This window comes from Nothobranchius furzeri, chromosome 19 (assembly GCF_043380555.1).
Source record: "Nothobranchius furzeri strain GRZ-AD chromosome 19, NfurGRZ-RIMD1, whole genome shotgun sequence".
Taxonomy (NCBI): domain Eukaryota; kingdom Metazoa; phylum Chordata; class Actinopteri; order Cyprinodontiformes; family Nothobranchiidae; genus Nothobranchius; species Nothobranchius furzeri.
The window spans coordinates 10,749,869-10,771,017 of record NC_091759.1 but is presented as its reverse complement, the minus strand read 5'-3'; the positions used below and the strand labels follow the sequence as shown (position 1 = coordinate 10,771,017).

Genomic DNA, 21,149 nt, shown 5'->3' with positions numbered 1-21,149 from the left:
GGCGTATATGTGATAATGTAGGCCGTGTTTAGCAATGACATTTCCCAGTGGCAAAATATAAATAGAAAAGAGGAGTGGACCTAGAATAGAGCCCTGGGGAACTCCCCAGGGGAGTGGGACAAAAGGAGAAGAGCAATCACCTATGTGGATGCTGAAGCTCCTGTCAGACAGATAGGAGTGAAACTAGTTTAGCGCAGTCCCTGTGACTCCAACAAAAGATTTCAGCCTAGTTAACAGAATGTAATGGTCAACTGTATCGAATGCCGCTGATATGTCTAGCAGTAGTAACAGGACAAAGGAACCAGCATCAGTTTCTGTCAGAATGTCATTTAACACAGACTCGGTGCTATGACCTATGGCCTAAAAGCACACTAAAAATGGTCGAGTAGTGAATGTTCCAGTAAATGAGATGTGAGAGTTGAGCATGTACCACTTTTTCAATAACCTTTGATAAAAAAGGAAGTTTGGAGATTGGACGGAAACTTGCATAATCATTTTGATCCAGGCCAGGTTTTTTCAATATTGGTTGGACGACTGCCTTCTTAAAGGATTCTGGAAACACTCCCGATGACAAACTGTAATTTAAAATACTCAAAATAAAAGGACCCACTACTGGCAGAGCCCCAAGTAGCAGCATTGGGGGGAGAGCAACCAGTGGGGAGCCTGAGGGTTTCATGGAGTTGATTAATTTATCCAGATCTTGAAGGGAGACAGGATCAAAATCAGAGAATGGAGGAGAACAGAGTGATTCTTTCTGGGTAACAGGTCCCAACAGATTCTGTCTAATAGAACTGATTTTTTCTAGTAAAAAATTCTGAAAATCAGTGCAAAGTTCTATGGTTGGTGTGGAGGGGGCGTGGATTCCTTTAGTTAAAGAACATAGTTAATGGTACTGAAAAGCTTGCGTTGATCACTACGATGCCTCTCAATGATGTTGGCAAAATAATTATTTTTAGCTTGGTGAGGTCATCAACTGTAGGAGTCAATACACCAATGTACTCTTTGCTTCTCCCAAGATCTCCCTCCCACCTGTGACTGTACAGTACATGAGCGCTGTACATGGCAGCTCTCGCTGGGGGTAACAGGATCCCAGCATGCCCCCCTTTTTTTCCCTCCACCTGAACCAATCTTCATGTAACCCTCTTGTCTCTCCTAAGGTAGCGCGACTCGGATTGCGAATGACCACTGTCACTAATTTTTGTCATGTGTCTTGCCCATGTATGTCTGATAGCTGGGCTGCATGGTGGTGCAGTGGTTAGCACTGTTGCCTCGCAACACGAAGGTTGCAGGTTCGAAACTCGGCTGTGGCCTTTCTGCGTGGAGTTGCATGTTCTCCCCGTGCATGCGTGGGTTTTCTCCGGGTACTCCGGTTTCCCCCACAGATCACAATATGCCCTATAGGTTAAAAAAATAATTGTAAGTCGCTTTGGGTAAAAGCATCTGCTAAGCACATAAACATAAACATGTAACCCTCTTATCTCTATTAAGGTAGCGCGACTCGGAATGCGAATGACCACTGTCACTAATTTTTGTCATGTGTCTTGCCCATGTATGTCTGATCTCTGAATTGCGTGTACTGAAACTCTAATTTCCCTCTGGGGTTAATAATGTATTGATTGATGGATGGATGGATGGATGGATGGATGGATGGATGGATGGATGGATGGATTGATTGATTGATTGATTGATTGATTGATTGATATGTGTCAGGCTGAAGAAGGAGGCCTACAGGGCGTGGCTGGTCTGTGGGTCTCCGGAGGCAGCAGACAGGTACCGAATAGCCAAGCGGGGTGCAGCAGTGGCAGTTGCCGAGGCAAAATCTTGGGCGTGGAAGAAGTTTGGTGAGGCCATGGAGAAAGACTATTGATCGGCTCCAAAGAGGTTCTGGCAAACTGTCCGGCGCCTCAGGAGAGGAAGGCAGCAACTCTCTCACACTGTTTATAGTGGGGATTGGGAGCTGCTGACGTCAACTGGGGCTATAGTAGGACGGTGGAAGGAATACTTTGAGAAGCTCCTCAATCCCACCTATGCGCATTCCGAGGAGGAACCAGAGCCGGGAGACCTGGAGATGGACTGTCCAATCTCGGGGGCAGAAGTTGCTGAGGTAGTCAAACAACTACACAGCGGCGGAGCCCCGGGGACAGATAAGATTCATCCGGGGTATCTCAAGGCTATGGATGTTGTAGGACTGTCGTGGTTGACACATCTCTGCAACATTGCATGGTCATCGGGGCAGTTCCTGTGGAGTGGCAGACCGGGGTGGTGGTCCCCATCTTTAAGAAGGGTGACCTGAGGGTGTGTTCCAACTATAGGGGGATTGCACTCCTCAGCCTCCCTGGAAAGGTCTACTCCAAGGTACTGGAGAGGAGGGTCCGATCAATGGTTGAATCTCAGATAGAGGAGGAGCAATGTGGTTTTCGTCCTGGCCGTGGAACTGTGGACCAGCTCTATACCCTTGCAAGGGTGATGGAGGGTGCATGGGAGTTTGCCCAACCAATCCCCATATGTTTTGTGGATTTGGAGAAGGCTTATGACCGTGTCCCCAGGGGCACCCTGTGGAGGACGCTCCAGGAGTATGGGGTGGGTGGCTTTCTGTTAAGGGCCATTCAGTCCCTTTACCAGAGGAGCGTGAGTTTGGTCCGCATAGCCGGTAGTAAGTCGGACCTGTTCCCGGTGAGGGTTGGACTCCGCCAGGGCTGCCCTTTGTCACCGGTTCTGTTCATTACCTTTATGGACAGAATTTCTAGGCACAGCCGTGGTGTGGAGTGTGTCGCGTTTGGTGGCAGGAGAATCTCGTCTCTGCTTTTTGTGGATGATGTGGTCTTCCTAGCTTCATCCAGCTCTGACCTTCAGCTCTTGCTGGGCAGGTTCGCGGCCAAGTGTGAAGCAGCTGGGATTAGGATCAGCACCTCCAAATCTGAGATCATGGTTCTCGACCGGAAAAGGGGGGCTTGCCAACTCCTGGTCGGGAGAGAGGTCCTACCTCAAGTGGAGGAGTTTAAGTATCTCGGGGTCTTGTTCACGAGTGAGGGTAGGAGGGATCGGAAGATTGACAGGCGGATTGGTTCAGCATCTGCAGTGATGCGGACGCCGAGCCGATCTGTCGTGGTGAAGAGGGAGCTGAGCCAGAAAGCCAGGCTCTCGATTTACCGGTCGATCTACGTCCAAATCCTCACCTATGGTCACGAGCTTTGGGTAATGACCGAAAGAATGAGATAGGGGATACAAGTGGCCGAAATGAGTTTCCTCCGTAGGGTGGCCGGGCTCAGCCTTAGAGATAGGGTGAGGAGCTCGGACATTTGGGAGGGACTCGGAGTAGAACTGCGGCTCTTCCGGATCGAAAGGAGTCAGTTGAGGTGGTTTGGGCATCTGGTCAGGATGCCTCCTTGACGCCTCCCTGGGGAGGTGTTTCGGGCATGTCCTACTGGCAGGAGGCCCCCAGGTCGACCCAGGACACGCTGGAGAGGTTACATCTCCAATCTGGTCCGGGAATGCCTTGGGGTCCTGCCGGAGGAGCTGGTGGAGAAGGCCGGGGAGAGGACGGTCTGGAGCTCCCTAGTTGGGATGCTGTCCTCACGACCCGGATAAGCGGAGGAAGATGACCATGATGATGATTGATATGCCTTCAAGTAGGGCCACCCTTTATTTTCTGTAATAAGTGACAATTTAGTTGAGAGAAGTATTAACAAAGCCCAAAAATACTGACCATTGTGAGAGAATATGTTTTATTTTACCACAACTTGCCACCAGATGCGTAAGCATCACATAACATTCATGAAGCCAAAACCGCCGTTAAAGTCGATGGGTGTGTTTACCCCAGCTGAAGTACATCTTGTACACATCTCAGATAGGTTTTGTTGCTTTGCTTTGCAAATTGTATGCTTCGGGTCTATTTAGGAGCTTCGCTTCCAGAGCTCATCAACCTCAGCAGTTCAGATCCAGCCAGACAGGAAGTCAAACACAGGAGAAGTGTCAAACATATGTCAACTTTCAAAATAAAACACACATGCAGATTTTCAGCTGCTTGAAGCTACAACATTTTTCCATACCTCAACACTCTAAGGTAGTATAGCTATGGATATATTATGAAGTAAAAAAGAAAAAAAAAATTGGTTCTCTCATATTTGTATAAAAATCCTAAGCCAATAAGACAGCTCAGTCTGAAACCAACAATTGGACTTCTGTGTAAGCCTGGGAACGCATTTGGCAAAGACCACTAGTGTGAGAGGTTTTTTTGCTCAACAACATCTGAGAAAGAGAAATAGCCGGCTGCTGCCCAAAAACAAAAACACAATTTGACGTCACAGATAACAAAAGACATTTAGACATAGAAAATGACGACTGGTGTTTAGTGCTCTCTTGTTTCCTCTGGCGTGGGTTCTGGTATCAGGCTAAGGTGGCCAAGTGACGACAGCCAAAGCGAAGGGTGAGAGTTTTATGACCATGGATGTGTTTAAAAGCTAGCTTGTTTTGCAGATTTACCTTGTAAAACAAATTACATGGTTTCTTGTGATACTTGTGTGGCAGAAATATAAAGACCAGATCTATTGGATACATGCTGTTGTCACTCCTCATCATGTAAACTGGCGAAATTACGTATGATCTAACAATTCTCAGCTGATTTCAAAACCTCATGATATCTAGCTACATGGTATTTTTTATGTTGATTTGTGTTTGAAACGCTCCCAGCTGAGGTTGCAGGGGAACTGTGCCTGAGTTAACAAACAAATGAACCAATCTTTTGTCTGTTTTTTGGTTTGTTTTGATTTTGTCTGGCTACAACTTTTAATTTGTTTTTACTTTTTCCCATCTTCATTGTCATTATTTTCAATTTTGTTGGTCCTGCGATGAAATCACATTGCTCAATGTGTATTGAACCTCTTATTCACTGACTGCTGGAATAGAGCCTCCTTTTTTATTACCGTTCTTGAAAGGTCTAGATGGGCAAATATGATGGAGTTGACATCAAAATAAAGGCCAGGTTTAAAGATGAGTGAGGTCCAAATCACGAGTAGTGAGGACATAATAAAACATCTTGGGAATCCATTGACCTTGTCCTATGCTCAGCATTTGGAGCCGTTATTGTTGTGGCATCAGTGTGCTCATAAATACTTCCCATAACTATATATTGGATACAATCTTTGTAAATTAACTTACAGAATCAGAAGGAGCCAAAATGAATACTATGCACTGAACACAGCTGAAAGAAAGTGAATCACCACAGGCCTTAAATGAACCCCATCTGAGTATATGCTCTAGTTCACGCTAAACTCTTGTTACTGTAAAGACAAAAGCCTTCTCAACTGAAGCTATTCAGCTTTCAAAACTATATTGTTGATTTTGGTTTTATTATTTCTTTCCTTTTCTCAAAATTGCTGCCATTTTAGCAGCAGACCTGGGAATAGTTTGTGTGCATGAGAAAATAATGAAAAGCTGCACATAATAGAGAGTCTGCAGAGGCCCAAAAACAATTTTTTGCCCCAGTGCCTCTTAAGAGGTTAATCTGAGCATGTAGGTCAACATATACCAGAACCACTTCAAGGCAGAAAGTCTAACTAAAAAGCTAGAACTCTAAAAGGTGACATAATGAGAAAATAAAACTCAGATTATTGAATTCTCTTAAACAAAAGTGAAAAGATCTTTGGAATCTCACAAATCTAAATCAGAATCAAAAATCGTTCAAATTGTTGTCATTTTACCAGACCGAGTTTCCCTAAATCCTGCTCTTTTCTCAATGAACATGCTGTGTGACGCGTGCTGCAGTCGTTGCATCACTGGTGTCCTTCTGGAATGCTGTTGCGGTGTTTTCTCCCTCAGCAGTGTTTGTCTGATCCTCACAACCCCGGCCAGCCAACTGCTCTTTGTCTGCGCTGGCCGGCCGACAGCCTGACAGCCGGCCTGGCTGCTGCTGAAATTGATTTGGCATCCGGCGCGAGCAACAGCAACAATGACAGCAACAGTTTCTCAACAGGCTGGGACAATGTGAGGAAAATGGGAAAACAAGGGAGATTTGGAGGGAAAAGATGTTAGCATCACACTTAAGTTAGCGTTTGAGCAACGAGGGATTCAACATTGTTCCCAGATTATAAAAATAAATAAAAGAAACAAGACATCCTGTCCTGAAATGCTTTAATTTGTAAGAGCTAAAGATTGTTGGGCAGATTTTTATTTTATTTTATTTATTTATTTATTTTTTGGTTATTTAGACCTTTTTACTGCGTCTAAAATAGAACTAAAACATTTTAGACAAGAAAGCGTGTGCTTGTTTTCTTGCCAATATGCAACGGTTTGTCCCAAAGTCCGAGCATGTGTTGCTAATCAGCTTCAGCCTGTGCAGTATGTCCTTTGTATTTTCACCGCATCGTTAACATACAGACAAAAATTCCAATGGTCTTGGCTTGTAAAAATCATTTTTTTTCCAGAGAGCTAGAAAAAAGGCTGTCTCTGTGCAAGTGGCATGCTGGATAATGAGATTTCTGAGAACAGACGAGTCCACAGGACTGCAGGTCAGCTGCTTTTACAGACCCTCATCTCACGAGCGGAATAGATTTGCTCCTGTAATCAGAGGTGCAGCCATCTACTCAGGCTCACAGTGTTCCTGAGATATTGGCTAATAAACCTGAGTTCAAGTCTATTTTTGCCACTTTAACATGGTAGCTGGTATAAGTATTTGAATGCATCTTGCATAGAAACCAATTGGGCAAGAATTATGAATGATTGTGCAATTGTAGGACTAAAAATGGAAATGCTAAGCCTCAACATTGTAGTCGGCTGAACTGCATTGAATACGTCCTCTATGTGCTGAAACAAACTGCCATGGGTCGTCAGGAGGATGTGGACATTTCCACATAAAGAGCTCTTGTGTCCTGAGCTTGTTTTTTTTTTTTTTTCAGTGGGATCTCTGTGGATTGGCCTTGTTTCTAACAGATACTATCAGATCTCAGCAGACTGGTATCTGATGAATTTACACACCTGGAGATCAGCAGAGACTCATTCCTTGCACTGTGTTGACACTGTTCTAATCAAAGGGACTGGGACTGGTCTGATACAGTGACCAGGGGTTTTGCAGACTTGAGCTATTTTTAATATCCTTTTTCCACAAAGCAACAAAATCTACCTACTTCTTACAACCAACATTACATTTTATGTAAGATTTTGGGTATTCCTTCACCTACAGGTTATGTTTATGCTTTACACTGATGACACGATCATTTGTGTTTTGGAACATCCCCTACTAATGCTACTAATGTTTTCAAACCATAAGTAAAGGCCACTTCAGTGACCACTCTTGAGGGAAATATCAGAAGTGGACCGTTCCTACAAATATCTTGATGTCTGACTCGATGAACCCCTCTCCTTCAAGCTTCACATAGATAGTTTTCACTGGGCTTCTTCTTTTGAAATAAATAGTGTTTTTTTCTTTTTGAGTCAAAAAAAGGATAGTTGCTGCAACATTTTCGTCTATTCTGGATCGTGGAGACATTTTGTATACGAATGCCTCAGCACAGGGTCTTCATAAGCCTTGCTAAAGTTTACTGCTAACTGTGGACCATTGGCCCATCATTACAACTGGTTTTCTCAAGTGAGATAGCTTTATTTGTCTAACAGGAGGTTGGGACATTGACACACTTATTTATAAGGCTATGCTTGGACTACTCCCCACATCTGGAACTTAATCTCAAAGAGAAGTGTAACTTCTCACAGTCTGTGTGCAAATGATCAGTTGTTACTTTGTGTTCCCTTTGCTCCTATAGAAGTGGGCTGAAGGGTTTATGTTCACTCTGCTCCTTCTTCATGGAACAGGTTGCAGGAAAACTAGAAACGAGCCAAGCTTATGTGCCTGAATACATTTAAAACCAGACTGAGAGCACTTGAGGCTGACTCCCTGTGTAACAGAGTAATTGTGTAACTTTTGCGGCCTCTTGGCCAAGATTCTTGTGAAAATTAGGTTGATAATATCAATGAGACTTTTCTGGTTAAATAAAGAATGAATAAAATAAAGATGTTACACTCTGACAATTTGTTTCTTCATGTTTATGTGTTATGCAAAAATTCATTGAATATTTAAGATGCGTATTTAGGTTCTAATCGGGGAGGGAGCTAAAGTAAACAATCACTGAATTTTAGGCACATTTAGTAAAACATCAGGTAATAAATGACGGGCACTTATGTACAAAATGAAAACAAAAAAATACGTTTTTACAGGTAATCCAACCAACTTGTAATATTAGTAAAACTGCTGTGTGTTTATTCCATGTAGGTAAGGCAAAAAATACACTTAGACTTACTTGTTTGAATGTCAATTTAAAGTTAATTTCACTTTTCATCAAAGCTGTCAGGAAGCCAATTCTGAGGGCTTACAAACCACATGTGGCTTTAGACTCACAGGAAGCAGACATCCGACAAAAGCAGAGAAATGTAGCATCCCCTGTACCGCCAGAATGCGGTTAATTTGTTTTGAACATAATTTGCTGTGTTATTAATGTTGCCTGCCAGTGGTCATAAATCTGTGGCTCATTAGTGTCTATAGTAAGTTACAATGCGAAAATTCAACATGCATTGAAATCTAAGCCAATATCTCACAGGGCTGTGACTGAAAATTCAAGAAAATGTGTGCAATTTTACGAAGTCAATTGAATTGATACATAATAATAACAATAGTAGTACATTTTATTTGCACGCGCCTTTCAAGACTCTCAAGGTCACTGAACATAAAACATGGACAAAAGTATTACAGGTTAAAAACAATGCAAACAATTCAACTACAGATAAAAGCAATACACATAAACAACCGAGCAACACCTAAAATAAATAAGAGCAGGTTAAAAAGTGAGGGCAGATATGACAACACATAAAAAAATAAAACTGTACAACCCTTCTGCAAAAGGAATTATAGTAGCCAGATCATGACATGAAAGCAACCCAATGACAACAATGCAAATGTGGAAAATGTCTCGTTGCAATTTTGCTTAATTTTTTTTCTTATTTAGCAAATAATTGTCACGATTCTCCCACTATATGACCAGTGTTGGATGCAAAGGTGTTACAGTAACTAATAATCTATTTAGTTATTTTTTAACCCTTAAAAGGATTTAGTGCATAATTATTTATGTATGTATTTATTTATTTATTTTTTGCACATACAGGTGTACTTTGGGGAATAATTTCGGCTTTGCTAATGCAGTTTATATAATTTAATGGGAGGTTATGTGTTTTGGGTGGAATTATGAAAACAATTTTAAAAATGGCTGTACTCCATTCAATATAACGGTTAAATAATTCTGTAACGTTAATTGTTTTGGTGCATTTTCTGTGCCATTGACTTTGATGTAAATTATTTTTTTCTAATAAGCCCCAAAATCAGCATATATATTTTTTTATTGTTCTGTCTGGTTCCCCAGGCCATTTGCAGATTCAATTTTTAAATGTTTTCTAGATTGTGCATTTTCCCTGTGGTCACCGGGCCAATAACTAACACTGCATTCAAATAAAAAATATCCATGAAAATATTTTTATGCCCATTAATAACACTCCAATGTGTTGAAAGTTCACCCACAAAACAAATTTTCTGGACATAACACACAAATTGTTTTATATAATTTGCATTAATTTACATTTCTAGCTATGATCATGCACCTGACAATAAGGGGGGAAATAAAAGGGTTAAATCTCAGGAACACAAAAATATTTTATGATATTTTGTGAGGACTGAAGCCAAGGACAAAATTCATGTAAAAATATTGGGAGTGATGGAATATATTATGAGGAAGTATTGTGTCTCATGTTTTGCACACTAAGGTTAAAATTGTGACTTGTTTAGAAAATATGAAATTACACAAAAATTACTTGTATGCATATTTGTGACACTCCAGGGCTATGACAGTTTAACCCCAGAACAGGTCATCTGAACATAAAACCAAACATTAATAGATTTTTTTTCTTTACATTTTTTCACAATTCTGATATTGATCACAAACGTGGCAATCAAGTTTTTATTGTATTTTTTTAGGGCTGATGCCAAGGATGAAATTCATGTAAAAAAATTGGGACATATGAAATTGTACATAATAATTCTATAAGAAGTTTTATGCATAAATTTTTTGTGCTCAAACACCAAAACCGTTGTATTCGTCTGCGTCCCCCTCATGTGTTCTCCAGCCCCCCTCTAGGTTCCCCTCATGTGTTCTCCAGCCCCCCTCTAGGTTCCCCTTATGTGTTCTCCAGCCCCCCTCTAGGTTCCCCTCATGTGTTCTCCAGCCCCCCTCTAGGTTCCCCTCATGTGTTCTCCAGCCCCCCTCTAGGTTCCCCTCATGTGTTCTCCAGCCCCCCTCTAGGTTCCCCTCATATGTTCTCCAGCCCCCCTCTAGGTTCCCCTTATGTGTCTCCTTGTGTTCCCCAGCCCCACTCCAGGTTCTCCCCTTAGGTTTCTGTGCCACTTTAGGTCTCCAGCTCCCACCAGGTTTTCCCAGGTTCACTTATTCTTTAGTTTTCTTTGTATTTACCTTATCTAGCAAATTTTTCCCTGTAGTTTCTGAGGTTCAGGTTTTCTTCTAGGCCCTTCCCCACCGATTTATTAGTTCTTTCCTCCTTAGATCATTAGTTATTTGTCTTGTTCTTCTCTAGTATTTAGGTTTGTTTATTATTCATAGGTCATGTTTTATTTCCCCTCCTCAGCTTAGTTTCCTCTCCCTGATTGATTTCTCCAGGTTTCTCTCTCCCCACACCTGCAGCTCATCTCCCAATCATCCTGCCCCTGTGTATAAAACCCTGTCAATGTGTTGTTGGTCCATTGTTTGTGTCAGCGTTGTCTCTAGGTCTCCAGGTCAGCTCTTTAAGTGAGCTCTTTGGCTGTCTCTAGGTCTCCTGTTTTTTGTTTTTTTTTTCATTCTAGAATTTTTGGATTTTCGGTTTTGGCTTCCTGCCTTTTAAATTTACTTTTGGACAATCACTCCTAATAAAAGACTTTACGTTTAGTCCAACTCCTGCCTCGTGTCTCCCTGGTTCTGTATTTTGGGTCCTAACCCCCACCACCACCACCCCCACTCACAGCGTGACAACTGTTAGAAAATTAAAAGGTAATATGAGGGTTAAATTAGGTAACTCGGTTACCCATACCCAAAGTGTCTGTACATTGCTGGCTGCCTGTAGCACTTGGATATTTTAGGTGATGGGCCAGATGGCAGCAGCTAGTGTGTGTTAGTGAGTTTGAATACAGTGATGCTACTACTGAACACCATACAATGCTACTCAAAAGTAGAAAAAAAAGGAGACAATTTGGGAGGAAGCAAACAGCAACAATGTTCGTTTAAATGCTCCTTAATGGTGTTGACACCCTGTGTCTCCTGAAGTTGTTATTAGGAGACAAATCAGCAGGTGCAGTGTTTGGTTCACCTACCTGCATTCTCAACTGCTGACAACTCAAACTAAATATTTCATTGTCAGCATCTGCTGCGTAACACAACCCCTGTGAGGGCAGAGCAAACAGTTTGATTTGAGTTTGTTTCAGCTGAGAAGCTCAGCGTGACACCAACTTGTCTTCAAGGACTATTTGAAGTTCTTTGAAATTTCCCAGCTTTTGATGTCCATCTTTTTTTTCCCCTCACTACTCTCCTGCTCAGAATTTTAACACGGAGCTTGGTGTTGTGTAGCCTGCAAAAGAAAAACCCCGATCAAGCCCTTCGTTTGTTCCAATTCTCATCTTCATTCTTCCTTGTCTCTGATCTGTCACTCATTTCATGTTTTTTCTTCCCACTGTTGTCTTGAAAGGTCAGTTTTTCTGCATGTCTTGGCGGCCACGCTTTAAACAAACCACTGACAAACTATTATTCTTTATCCCTGTGTGCTCTTTTCTGCTGTCTGATTTTAGGATTTCCCTCTGCTCCAGCTACATGATGTGGTGAATGAGCAGTCCAACATCGTGGGCTTCTCAATGCTGAACAGGAGCCATCCTTTCTACTTGGAGTTCATCAGAAGCCTGAACCTTTCTTGGAAGGAAGGTTGCAACATCAGTCCATACCCAGGACCAGCAGTGAGCCAATCTGTGTTTGTCTGGGGGGGGGGGGGGGGGGGGGGGGGGTGAGGGGGTGATGAGGGAAATACAATAGCTTGGTCCTCTCAGTCGTTGTGTCTCCACACAAAATTGGCCCTTTCAGAACTTTGCTGAGATGCCAGCATACCACAACAGTTTTGGCAGTGAGATCAGTGACATCACTGACCAATGGCCAAAGTGTCAAAGGCAATTAATGACATTTAAAAAGTATTAGTTTGTCAATGTGTGCCATAATTTTACTGCAAAGGGTTCAAAATGACGATGTTGTGGAAACATTTCTGCCACGTTTTTGGGCATTTGGAGTTTAGAAACAGAGATTTTAAAGCAGCATGTGATGATGAGAGGAAGTGGGGTTGGTCAGATCAGGCATGATACACATACAAACACCCATCCATACAAACAGGAGCATAAGTTACTCTACCTCTTTAGTTGGTCCTCATATGGAGTTTGCTCTTTAAAAGTAGACAAATCTACTATTTCAAATTATTTTCTTATGGTCAGTGGCATTGTAAACTGCATGTTCTTCAAATTAGTCATTTTCCTTCTCTGTGGGAGCAGCTTGGGGTATATAAGGAGGTTGTCTAAGTGGGGTCTAGTCCACACGTAGCCGTTTTTTTTTTTTTTATGAATATCAGCGCCTCCAAAAACTTGCATCCACACCACCTCGTTTTAAAAAAAACTGTCCACACGTACCCGGATAAATACGTTGTTAAGGACATGCCAGACCTGTAGGCGGCAGTACTTCCCCCGTTCTTAACCTCGTCCTTCGTCTGTGGTCTTCCACAAGGAGCAGTAATTCCGCTTGCAAAAACAAACAAGCAGAAAGCGCTTGGACAATTGATAAAGCGAGCGCAGCTCTGAGGGCATCCATGCTGTCGGCTAGTGTAAACACAGGTCGCACACGTGATGTCAGCATTTTTTTGTCGCGGAAAGTGACGTTGCGGACCTTAAAACTCCGGTTTTGTCTGTCCACACGCAGATGCCCAAAACGGAGAAAACGCAGATCTTCACTTTGGCCGGAGTTTTTAAAAAGATCCGTTTCCGTGTGGATGACAGGCCAAAACGTAGAAAAATATCTACGTTTTGGCAGATCCCCGGCTACGTGTGGACTAGGCCTGAGTTAGTCAGATGTCAGTTACTTGGTGCCTGCTGAAGGGGAAGGAGCTTCAGCCCAGCTCTTGCAAGTTTCCTGATTGGACTCAGCTGTGGGTAACGAGCTGCTTGGGGGAAATGTTTGCTCTGACTACATGCCCAGTTAAGAACTTTTTGTGTACGTGTAAATAGTAAAAGCTTCTGTTTTTTGGGTTCCTTTAACCATTTTGCATTTTTGCTTTTGGGAAGTCACCGAAACCATCAGGGTGGGCACGATGAGCACGATAAAACTCACGGAAACATAGCAACATTTTTTGATCTGATTATTGCCATCATAGACCTCACGACACAGCATCAATGCTACCTATTTTTGTTTACTTCCATTCCGCTTCACCATTAACTCTTCTTCTTTGGGTCGATTTAATTCCCCACTTTGTTACAACCAATTAACATGAGTTAACCACACGTCCTGCTCAGCCATTTCCGACTACCTAACCCAATTCAGGTATTCAGCGGACCCATAACCCTGTATGGGGCACTCTAACGTTTAACAATTCAACCCCAGGGTGTTATTGTTGTGTGTAATCAGTGTATTTTTGTTGTTATAATTTTCAAAAATGTGTATTTTCATGCAGATAGTCAGATAAAACAATGTGATCACATATGGCGTTGGTTCTGTTCTGGTAAAAGAAATACCAAAATAAAAATATATGCGCACGTTAAATTTATATTATTTTTGAACAATGTAGATAATTATAAGACACTTTAGAATAATCCAGCTAATTTTAGAGCATTATATCACTGTTCAAAAATACAGAATATATCAATTATTTAACAATCAAAAAATAGATCACCGTAGAACATTTTTGAAAAGTTATTGAACAATAGTTACTGTTTATGATCAAATATAGATTACTATATTATTTTAGAATTTTTTTAATTTGAGGACCTGCCTCAATGTCATCTTCCTCCTGATCATCATCATTACTGATGGCGAGATTGGTTAGCGCAATAACTGTCCTCCATTTTCCACAGAAATCTAAATTTAAAACTCCAAAATGTATTCAACATCATTATTGTTATTATTACTGTTACCATGAAAATGAAGATTAAGTCTAAAAAAACTAGAGATTTTACCTAAAAATGTTCTCCTTTTTTATTTGTTCAGGGCAAATGTTCAAATATGGCAAATTAGATTTTTATGCTAAGATTTCACCAACTTGATTGAGTTTACCATTTACAACACATTTATGCTTATTGAGCAGAACTAGTCAACCTTGTGAAGTGAGTTTCATAAACCTAGCATTGTTAGTTTTAGAGATTTGACTGTAAACACACGAGGAGGCCGAGCAGTTTTCTGACCCTGCAGACACACAAATGATGGGTGCATTATAACCCCGCACTGATTGGTCGAATGGTGACATGACTAGCTTGATCTCTGATGATTGGGTGAATTCTAAGAGTTTGTGAAAAGGCACACTGACATTATTTCTGATGCAAGTGGAAGTGTCTAAATATAGACGTTGGCTCTATCAAGGGTTTGATGGCCTGGAAGTTTCGATAGTGACAACGGGCTTAATGTTACAGAAGGAAATGCAGTTCTATAAAGGAAATCAAGCCCACAGATGTAAACAAAAATTGTGTTTTTATTATAATAATCTAAGACTGCAGGGAGCTTATTTATGATTAAGTATAAAATAATCCAAGACATAAATAATTTTGAAGTGTGGTCTTATTTCTGGCTGCAGAATTTATTTTAATCCTTCACAATAAGAGGCTTAAAGTTACAAATTAAAATACTCACAAAATATCTAAAACGTTTTCATTTTTTGTTTGTATTTTGGCTTTATCTTCAAATCCCATCTTTATTTCAAAAATAATATCTTGACTTTTCTTTGTAACATGTGTGACAAAAGAAACAAACATTCGTTTTTTTTTAAACCAGAACCCAAACTAAAGTTCACTCACTGTATTGAAACAAACTGAAACAAAGCTCAACAGTTATTGTAACACCAAACTATATCCTCAGTGATAAACTCAAGATTCTCAGGGATACTTCAATAATGAGCAAATAACTCAAATTAGCTCAAGGCCACTTAGGAAGAAGAATTAACGAAGCACGAGACGTTTAAATAACAAACTCTCTCGACTATAAATTGAAAATGGACGTATTGCTGTTAATCTAAAAAAAAAACTAAGGGCTGTTTGAATAAGTAAAATTTGGCTCAAAGCTATTACCAAACCAACTTTGAAACAAAGCCTACTCCGCCTATACTAAAAAAAAATGAAGGGGTAGGTCAAAGACAGACCTGAGCTTCCCAGATATCAAACAACTAGCTCCTCTGAACATACAGTTCACTTAAACAGACAAGTCACTTTGAGACGAGAAGCAGCAGCACTGATTTGTGCTCTCCCCTCTTCCCCTCTCTTGTGCTTCTGGCAGCTCCCCTCTTATGCTGAGCAGGCAGGAGGGAGGGAGGAGGAGGGGCAGAAGCCCAAAGTCAGCGTTCCTCTGTCCAGGGTGCTGGCTCCAGGGAGCAATATATGATGCTGTCCGTGGTCCTGAATCCCCCTCAGCGAGGCATCAGACATAACAGTGACTCTTTAAAAAATATTTCCCCCCTAACAATAACCAGTTCATGTATATCACATATTGTTAATACACAATAAAAATGCGACTACAGTCTTAATTTGCTATTTTGTCACATGATTGAACTTTCAACAATATTTATTTTACTACTAAGTCAAAGTCAAAGTCAGTTTTATTGTCAATTCTGCCACATGTACAGGACATACAGAGAACTGAAAATACGTTACTCTCAAACTCTCGTTAGATAGAAAATAAACATTTAGTTTAATAAGAGTAACCAAGTTCAGAGAGACTGTGGGGGGAAAAGAGAGGAGAGGGGGGAGAGCCGGGAGGGAGTTTAGCTTCCTAACTGCCTGATGGATAAAGCTGTCCTTCAGTCCGTTGGTCCTGGCCTTGACACTCAGCAGTCTCCTCCCTGACGGCAGCAGCTCGAAGTGTTTTGGTCCAATTTTTCTGAGATAATACTTTAATTTAATCCTTTGATGCATGAATTATGAAATCTTCAACCATGATTTTTTAAACAATTTTTTTTCATTCATTTTTAGGTGTGAATGAAACAAATTTCAACAAATATTTTTAGTAACATTTTGTTAATTTACAAATAATTTCTTACATGTCCACCTCAGTGGACAGCGTGCAATCTGAACATGAAATGTGTTGGCTTGGCTTACCGAAGTCCAAATGGAGGGGCTCAAATGCAATACAGTCTTCAACAGCTGTGCTTAATAGCAAAAATAAATAAATAACAATTTTGAGTACCTGTCCACTGTAGAGACCATTATGCATCAAAGGGTTAAAGTCATGGTTCTTGGTTAAAATCCTGTCTCCCATGGAAAAAGAAAATCTAAATGAATAAATCGGTGAAATACAGATACATGTTTCTTAATGTAAAAGAACAACAAAAACAGCACAACCCATAATCAACTCAGAAATAATTTAGATATATCTGGTGTCATGTTGACAAGCAGTCAAGGCATGATCTCAAAGTTGCAGAAAGACACATGATGAGTGAACGTACTGCAGTGGCACATGTGGAAACTCACAGAAACAGCTGTGCATCCAGTTAGACACCTGAAAAACATACCAATTATTTTTTCACTCTTCTTTCTTGTCCTCCCTCATCTATCTCTTTCTTCAAAACCTCACTTAGTTTTCATCATTAAGCTCCCGATCCAGAGGCTTGTTGAAAAGTCCAATCTACTCGTACATCTGTCTTTTTTATCAGCTTTAGACAGATTGTGCAGCTCTGCCTCAATACGACTTATCCGATTCCTCAAGAGAGTCAGTTTGAATGACAACTGACCAAACACACTCAGATAGAATCATGCAATTGCACAAACTGAACACTGTTGAGATCTGGTGTGTTTCACCTTCCTCTTTTTTTGCCTGTCCTTATCCTCCTGTTGTCACCTGAAAAACACCAGAAATAGAAAAAAAGAAATGAACAAATCTGCCTTGTTGCTGGTATCTTCATGCCATGAGAACATACTCGAGCTCAACAATAGTTCTCTTCCAAGGAAAAGCTTTTGGCTCTTTTGATGAGAAACTGTAGTGGAAACACACACACACACACACACACACACACACACACACACACACACACACACACACACACACACACACACACACACACACACACACACACACACACACACAATGGCTTCCTTTTATTTCAACTCTTGCTCTTGCACCTAAATGAGAGAGTGAAAATCCAACAGTAACCACTGATGTTTTAGGTGTTGTAGCATTTTCTTAAGACTCCAACTTCAGATGCAACCGCATGGGATCACAACAAAACTGCATTCATTCACTCGTCCTTTTTTCATTCTTCCATATAGTTTACTTATATTTCTCATGTTCCTGTTTATTTTTGTTATGGAAATGTTTCCTTCTCCTGTGAAAAAGCATCCCTTTGCAACATTGTAGGTAATTGCTGTCAAACTGATGACTTTCTTTTGTATTTACAGTATCAGGCCGACTCAGTCGGTTTTCTGGGTTTAGCCACTCTTTGTTGACGTCGTTTCAGGGGCACTTTTTCCTGTCCATCCTGAAAATCTGTAACACACCACATGATTATTAGTGGCCTTGTTTAGCCACAATTTGGTAGGATTTCCTGTTTCATTCATTTAGTACTTTTTGTTGACTTCTGACTGCTGCTTTTAAATGCTGTCGTCACCCTACGCCATTTGGAGAGGCCTCCTACTCACTCTTGACCTTGACTTGAAACATCTTTAGCCCCTTTTCCACATTTGACTTCTAGTGTCAGTTGTTTGCATATGTCTACTAATTGTTTGGATTTTGATCCTAACTAGTCCTTTGGCGCTCTTATCCTCTACCCCTCTTCGTGTGTGAATGTTTCCGTGTCATAATTTCTAATTTGCTTTGGATCCAGGGGATGTGAAGCTAATGCAATCATGCTGGGGTTTTCTAGATGCCATTGTTTTAATGTCGTTGTTTCTGAGGAGCACTTTGTACTTTTATGTAATATATATATATATATATATATATATATATATATATATATATATATATATATATATATATATATATCAGAATGCCAGTAGGCAGTCAAGCAATCTCATTTAAATGTTTTCTCAGTGAGAACTCATTTTGACTCTCAGAGTTTTCTATGGTCACCAGTGTAGAATTTTTATGTTGGAATTATTTAGTTTTTAGATGTTTAGATTTTAGGGATGGGCTTATTTTACTCAAATCCAAATATCTGCAGTGCACACCTCTAGAAAACTTTCAGCTTTCATTGTTTGAAGAATAACAAACACCACGTTGGCACTACAAATTTAAATTGTATTTTTGAGAGGGATTTCTGCAGAATCTACAAGAGCTTAAAAGTATTGAGTATTTTCTGTTTCCTTTACATAGCTGTCTTCAGCGCTGATGTTTGATGCTGTTCACGTTGTGGTGAGCGCTGTGAGAGAACTAAACCGAAGTCAGGAGATCGGGGTGAAGCCACTGAGCTGCACCTCCCCTCTCATCTGGCAGCATGGAACCAGCCTCATGAACTACCTGCGGATGGTAAACACACACACACACACACACACACACACACACACACACACACACACACACACACACACAAACACACACATAAGCAAACATCTGTTCATATTTATTTATTTATTTTTTTACTGAAAGCATCACGAAGCCACATTCTGCGAGTACAGAAACATTTTCATATTCTGTGTTTTACTGGCAATTTATTTAGCAGATTATTAAACTATGTATTAGACTCTTTTTTTATACAGTATATAGAAACTGGATGTCAGAGTGGAATTTTGATGCATTTAAAAAATAATTCTTAATTTATAAATGTGTGCATTCCAAGCACTTCTGTTGGAACTAAATAAGCCAGAGCATTGGAGACACAAATTCCTAGTTCCTGTCAGGACTCAGGTATCTCCCGGCTGACCTTCGGACCACAACTCCCGACATGCCCCTCGTGGGGAGCTCCCAGCGTGCTCCTCGCGGGGATTCCCTCCACGTCACAGCCAAGCAAGGCTATATATGGAAGACGCCGTGACCGGCTTCTCATCTCAGTCATCGTTTCTTCCTCACAGAGATACGACCAGAGAAATAATAAAACTGTTAAACGTCTCACCTTGTTCGTCTCCTTCATCCAGTCTGATCAGCCTGACAGGATGACTGAGATCCGAGTAGATTCGACGGAGATCGATCGTCTCCGCCACGAGAACGTGCAGCTGCGTTCCATGGTAGATCAGCTCAACACCAAGGTGAACTCCTTGTCCGACCACACCCTGCGTCTATCCACGGCTCTCACGGCTCTCCAACAACAGGCAAACGATCAGCAGCAACAGATCGCTGCACTCCAGCAGCCAACCCGCTCTGCTCCTAGGGAGGAGCCCCACTTCAGCCTGCCGGAGAGGTGGAACGGGGAGACGGGGAGCCCCGATGGTCTGCTCGCCACGCTGGACATGCAGTTCGAGTGCCAACCTGGACGCTACCCATCTGCGCGCTCCCGAGTGGCGCATCTCACCTCCCTGCTCTCCGGACGCGCCGCGGAGTGGGCTGCTGCGCTTTACAATTCCAAATCCCCTGCCTGCAACGACTATGCTGCGTTTGTGTCCGCTCTCCGGAAGACCTTTGTTCCCCCCAGCAGCGAAGTGGGAGCAGAGACACGCCTTCTCAAACTCCGCCAGCGAGAACGCTCGGTGTGCGCTTATGCGTCGGAGTTTCGCACCATCTCCGCCAAGCTGCAGTGGAATGACTCCGCTCTGCGGGCCGCCTTCCTGGAGGGGCTGGCACCCTACATCCGTGATGAGTTGGCGGGAAGGGAGCTGCCTCAGACCCTGGATGAGGTGGTTGATCTGGCGCTGCGCATCGACCAGCGGGTTCTGGTTCGACCCAAGTTATCCACGCGTCCACCCAGGACGCCGTTGCCTCGCCCTCGTTCACCCACGCCAGCTCTTGTACCCATGCTGGCGGAGGAGCCCATGCAGCTCGGCCACCTTCCCCCCGAGGAGAGACAACGACGGTGGCGCGAGGGCCTCTGTGCCTACTGTGGCTCTCCCGACCACCGACGCCTGGACTGCCCGCTACGATCGGGAAACGGGGGGCCCGACTGAGTATTGGGGTCGCTCAGTCTGGGTCTTCTTCTACCCCTGTTGCTACTAACCGTCTCCTTATTCCTGACACCCTCCTCCATGGTAAGGCCTCACTCCACGTAAACGCATTGGTGGACTCGGGGGCCGCGGACAATTTCATGGACCTAGATCTGGCAAAACGCCTACGGATCCCCCTACAACCCCTGGAGAGAGTTATACCAGTGACCTCGGTGGACGGTAGGCCTCTCCAACCCTACCCAGTCCGAGACCGAACCCAGTCACTCCGTATGATCACCCAAGGCCACCAGGAGACCCTCCATTTCCTGGTCATTTCTGCTCCCTCTTCTCCTCTAATCCTGGGGTTCCCCTGGCTCCGTCTCCACGACCCTCATATTTCCTGGTCCCAGAACTGCCTGCTGGGCTGGGGGACCTCGTACCAGACCCACCTCGTTCCTCCTCCATCCTCGGCGGGTCTTCTGGACGGGGGCCCCGGCTCCACACCGCCCCACCTGCCGCTGCCCTATCGGGACCTGGCCGCGGTGTTCGACAAGCGGCGCGCCACCTCCCTGCCACCTCACCGGCCATATGATATGGAGATCAAGCTGCTACCCGGAACCAGTCCTCCCCGCGGGCGCCTTTTCTCTCGCGCGCCTCCCGAGACCAAAGCGATGGAAGAATACATCGCCCAGGCCCTCCAGCAGGGGTTCATCTGACCCTCCTCCTCTCCGGGTGCCGCTGGCTTCTTCTTCGTGAAGAAAAAGGAAGACGATCTTCGCCCCTGCATAGACTATCGGGGTCTGAACAAGATCACGGTCAAGGACCGCCATCCTCTGCCGCT

The 21,149-nt window shown here is 42.7% G+C and overlaps 1 protein-coding gene across 1 annotated transcript in view; it reads left to right on the top strand.

Annotated features, from left to right (window-relative positions):
• The window catches only part of LOC107394580 (glutamate receptor ionotropic, kainate 5), a 323,717-nt gene that overhangs the window by 242,050 nt on the left and 60,518 nt on the right, over positions 1 to 21,149 (top strand). Inside the window, exons 10-11 of the mRNA XM_070547633.1 lie at positions 11,867 to 12,028; positions 18,612 to 18,764. Of these exons, the coding sequence (XP_070403734.1) occupies positions 11,867 to 12,028; positions 18,612 to 18,764 (315 nt within the window). The remainder of the gene's footprint in view (positions 1 to 11,866; positions 12,029 to 18,611; positions 18,765 to 21,149) is intronic.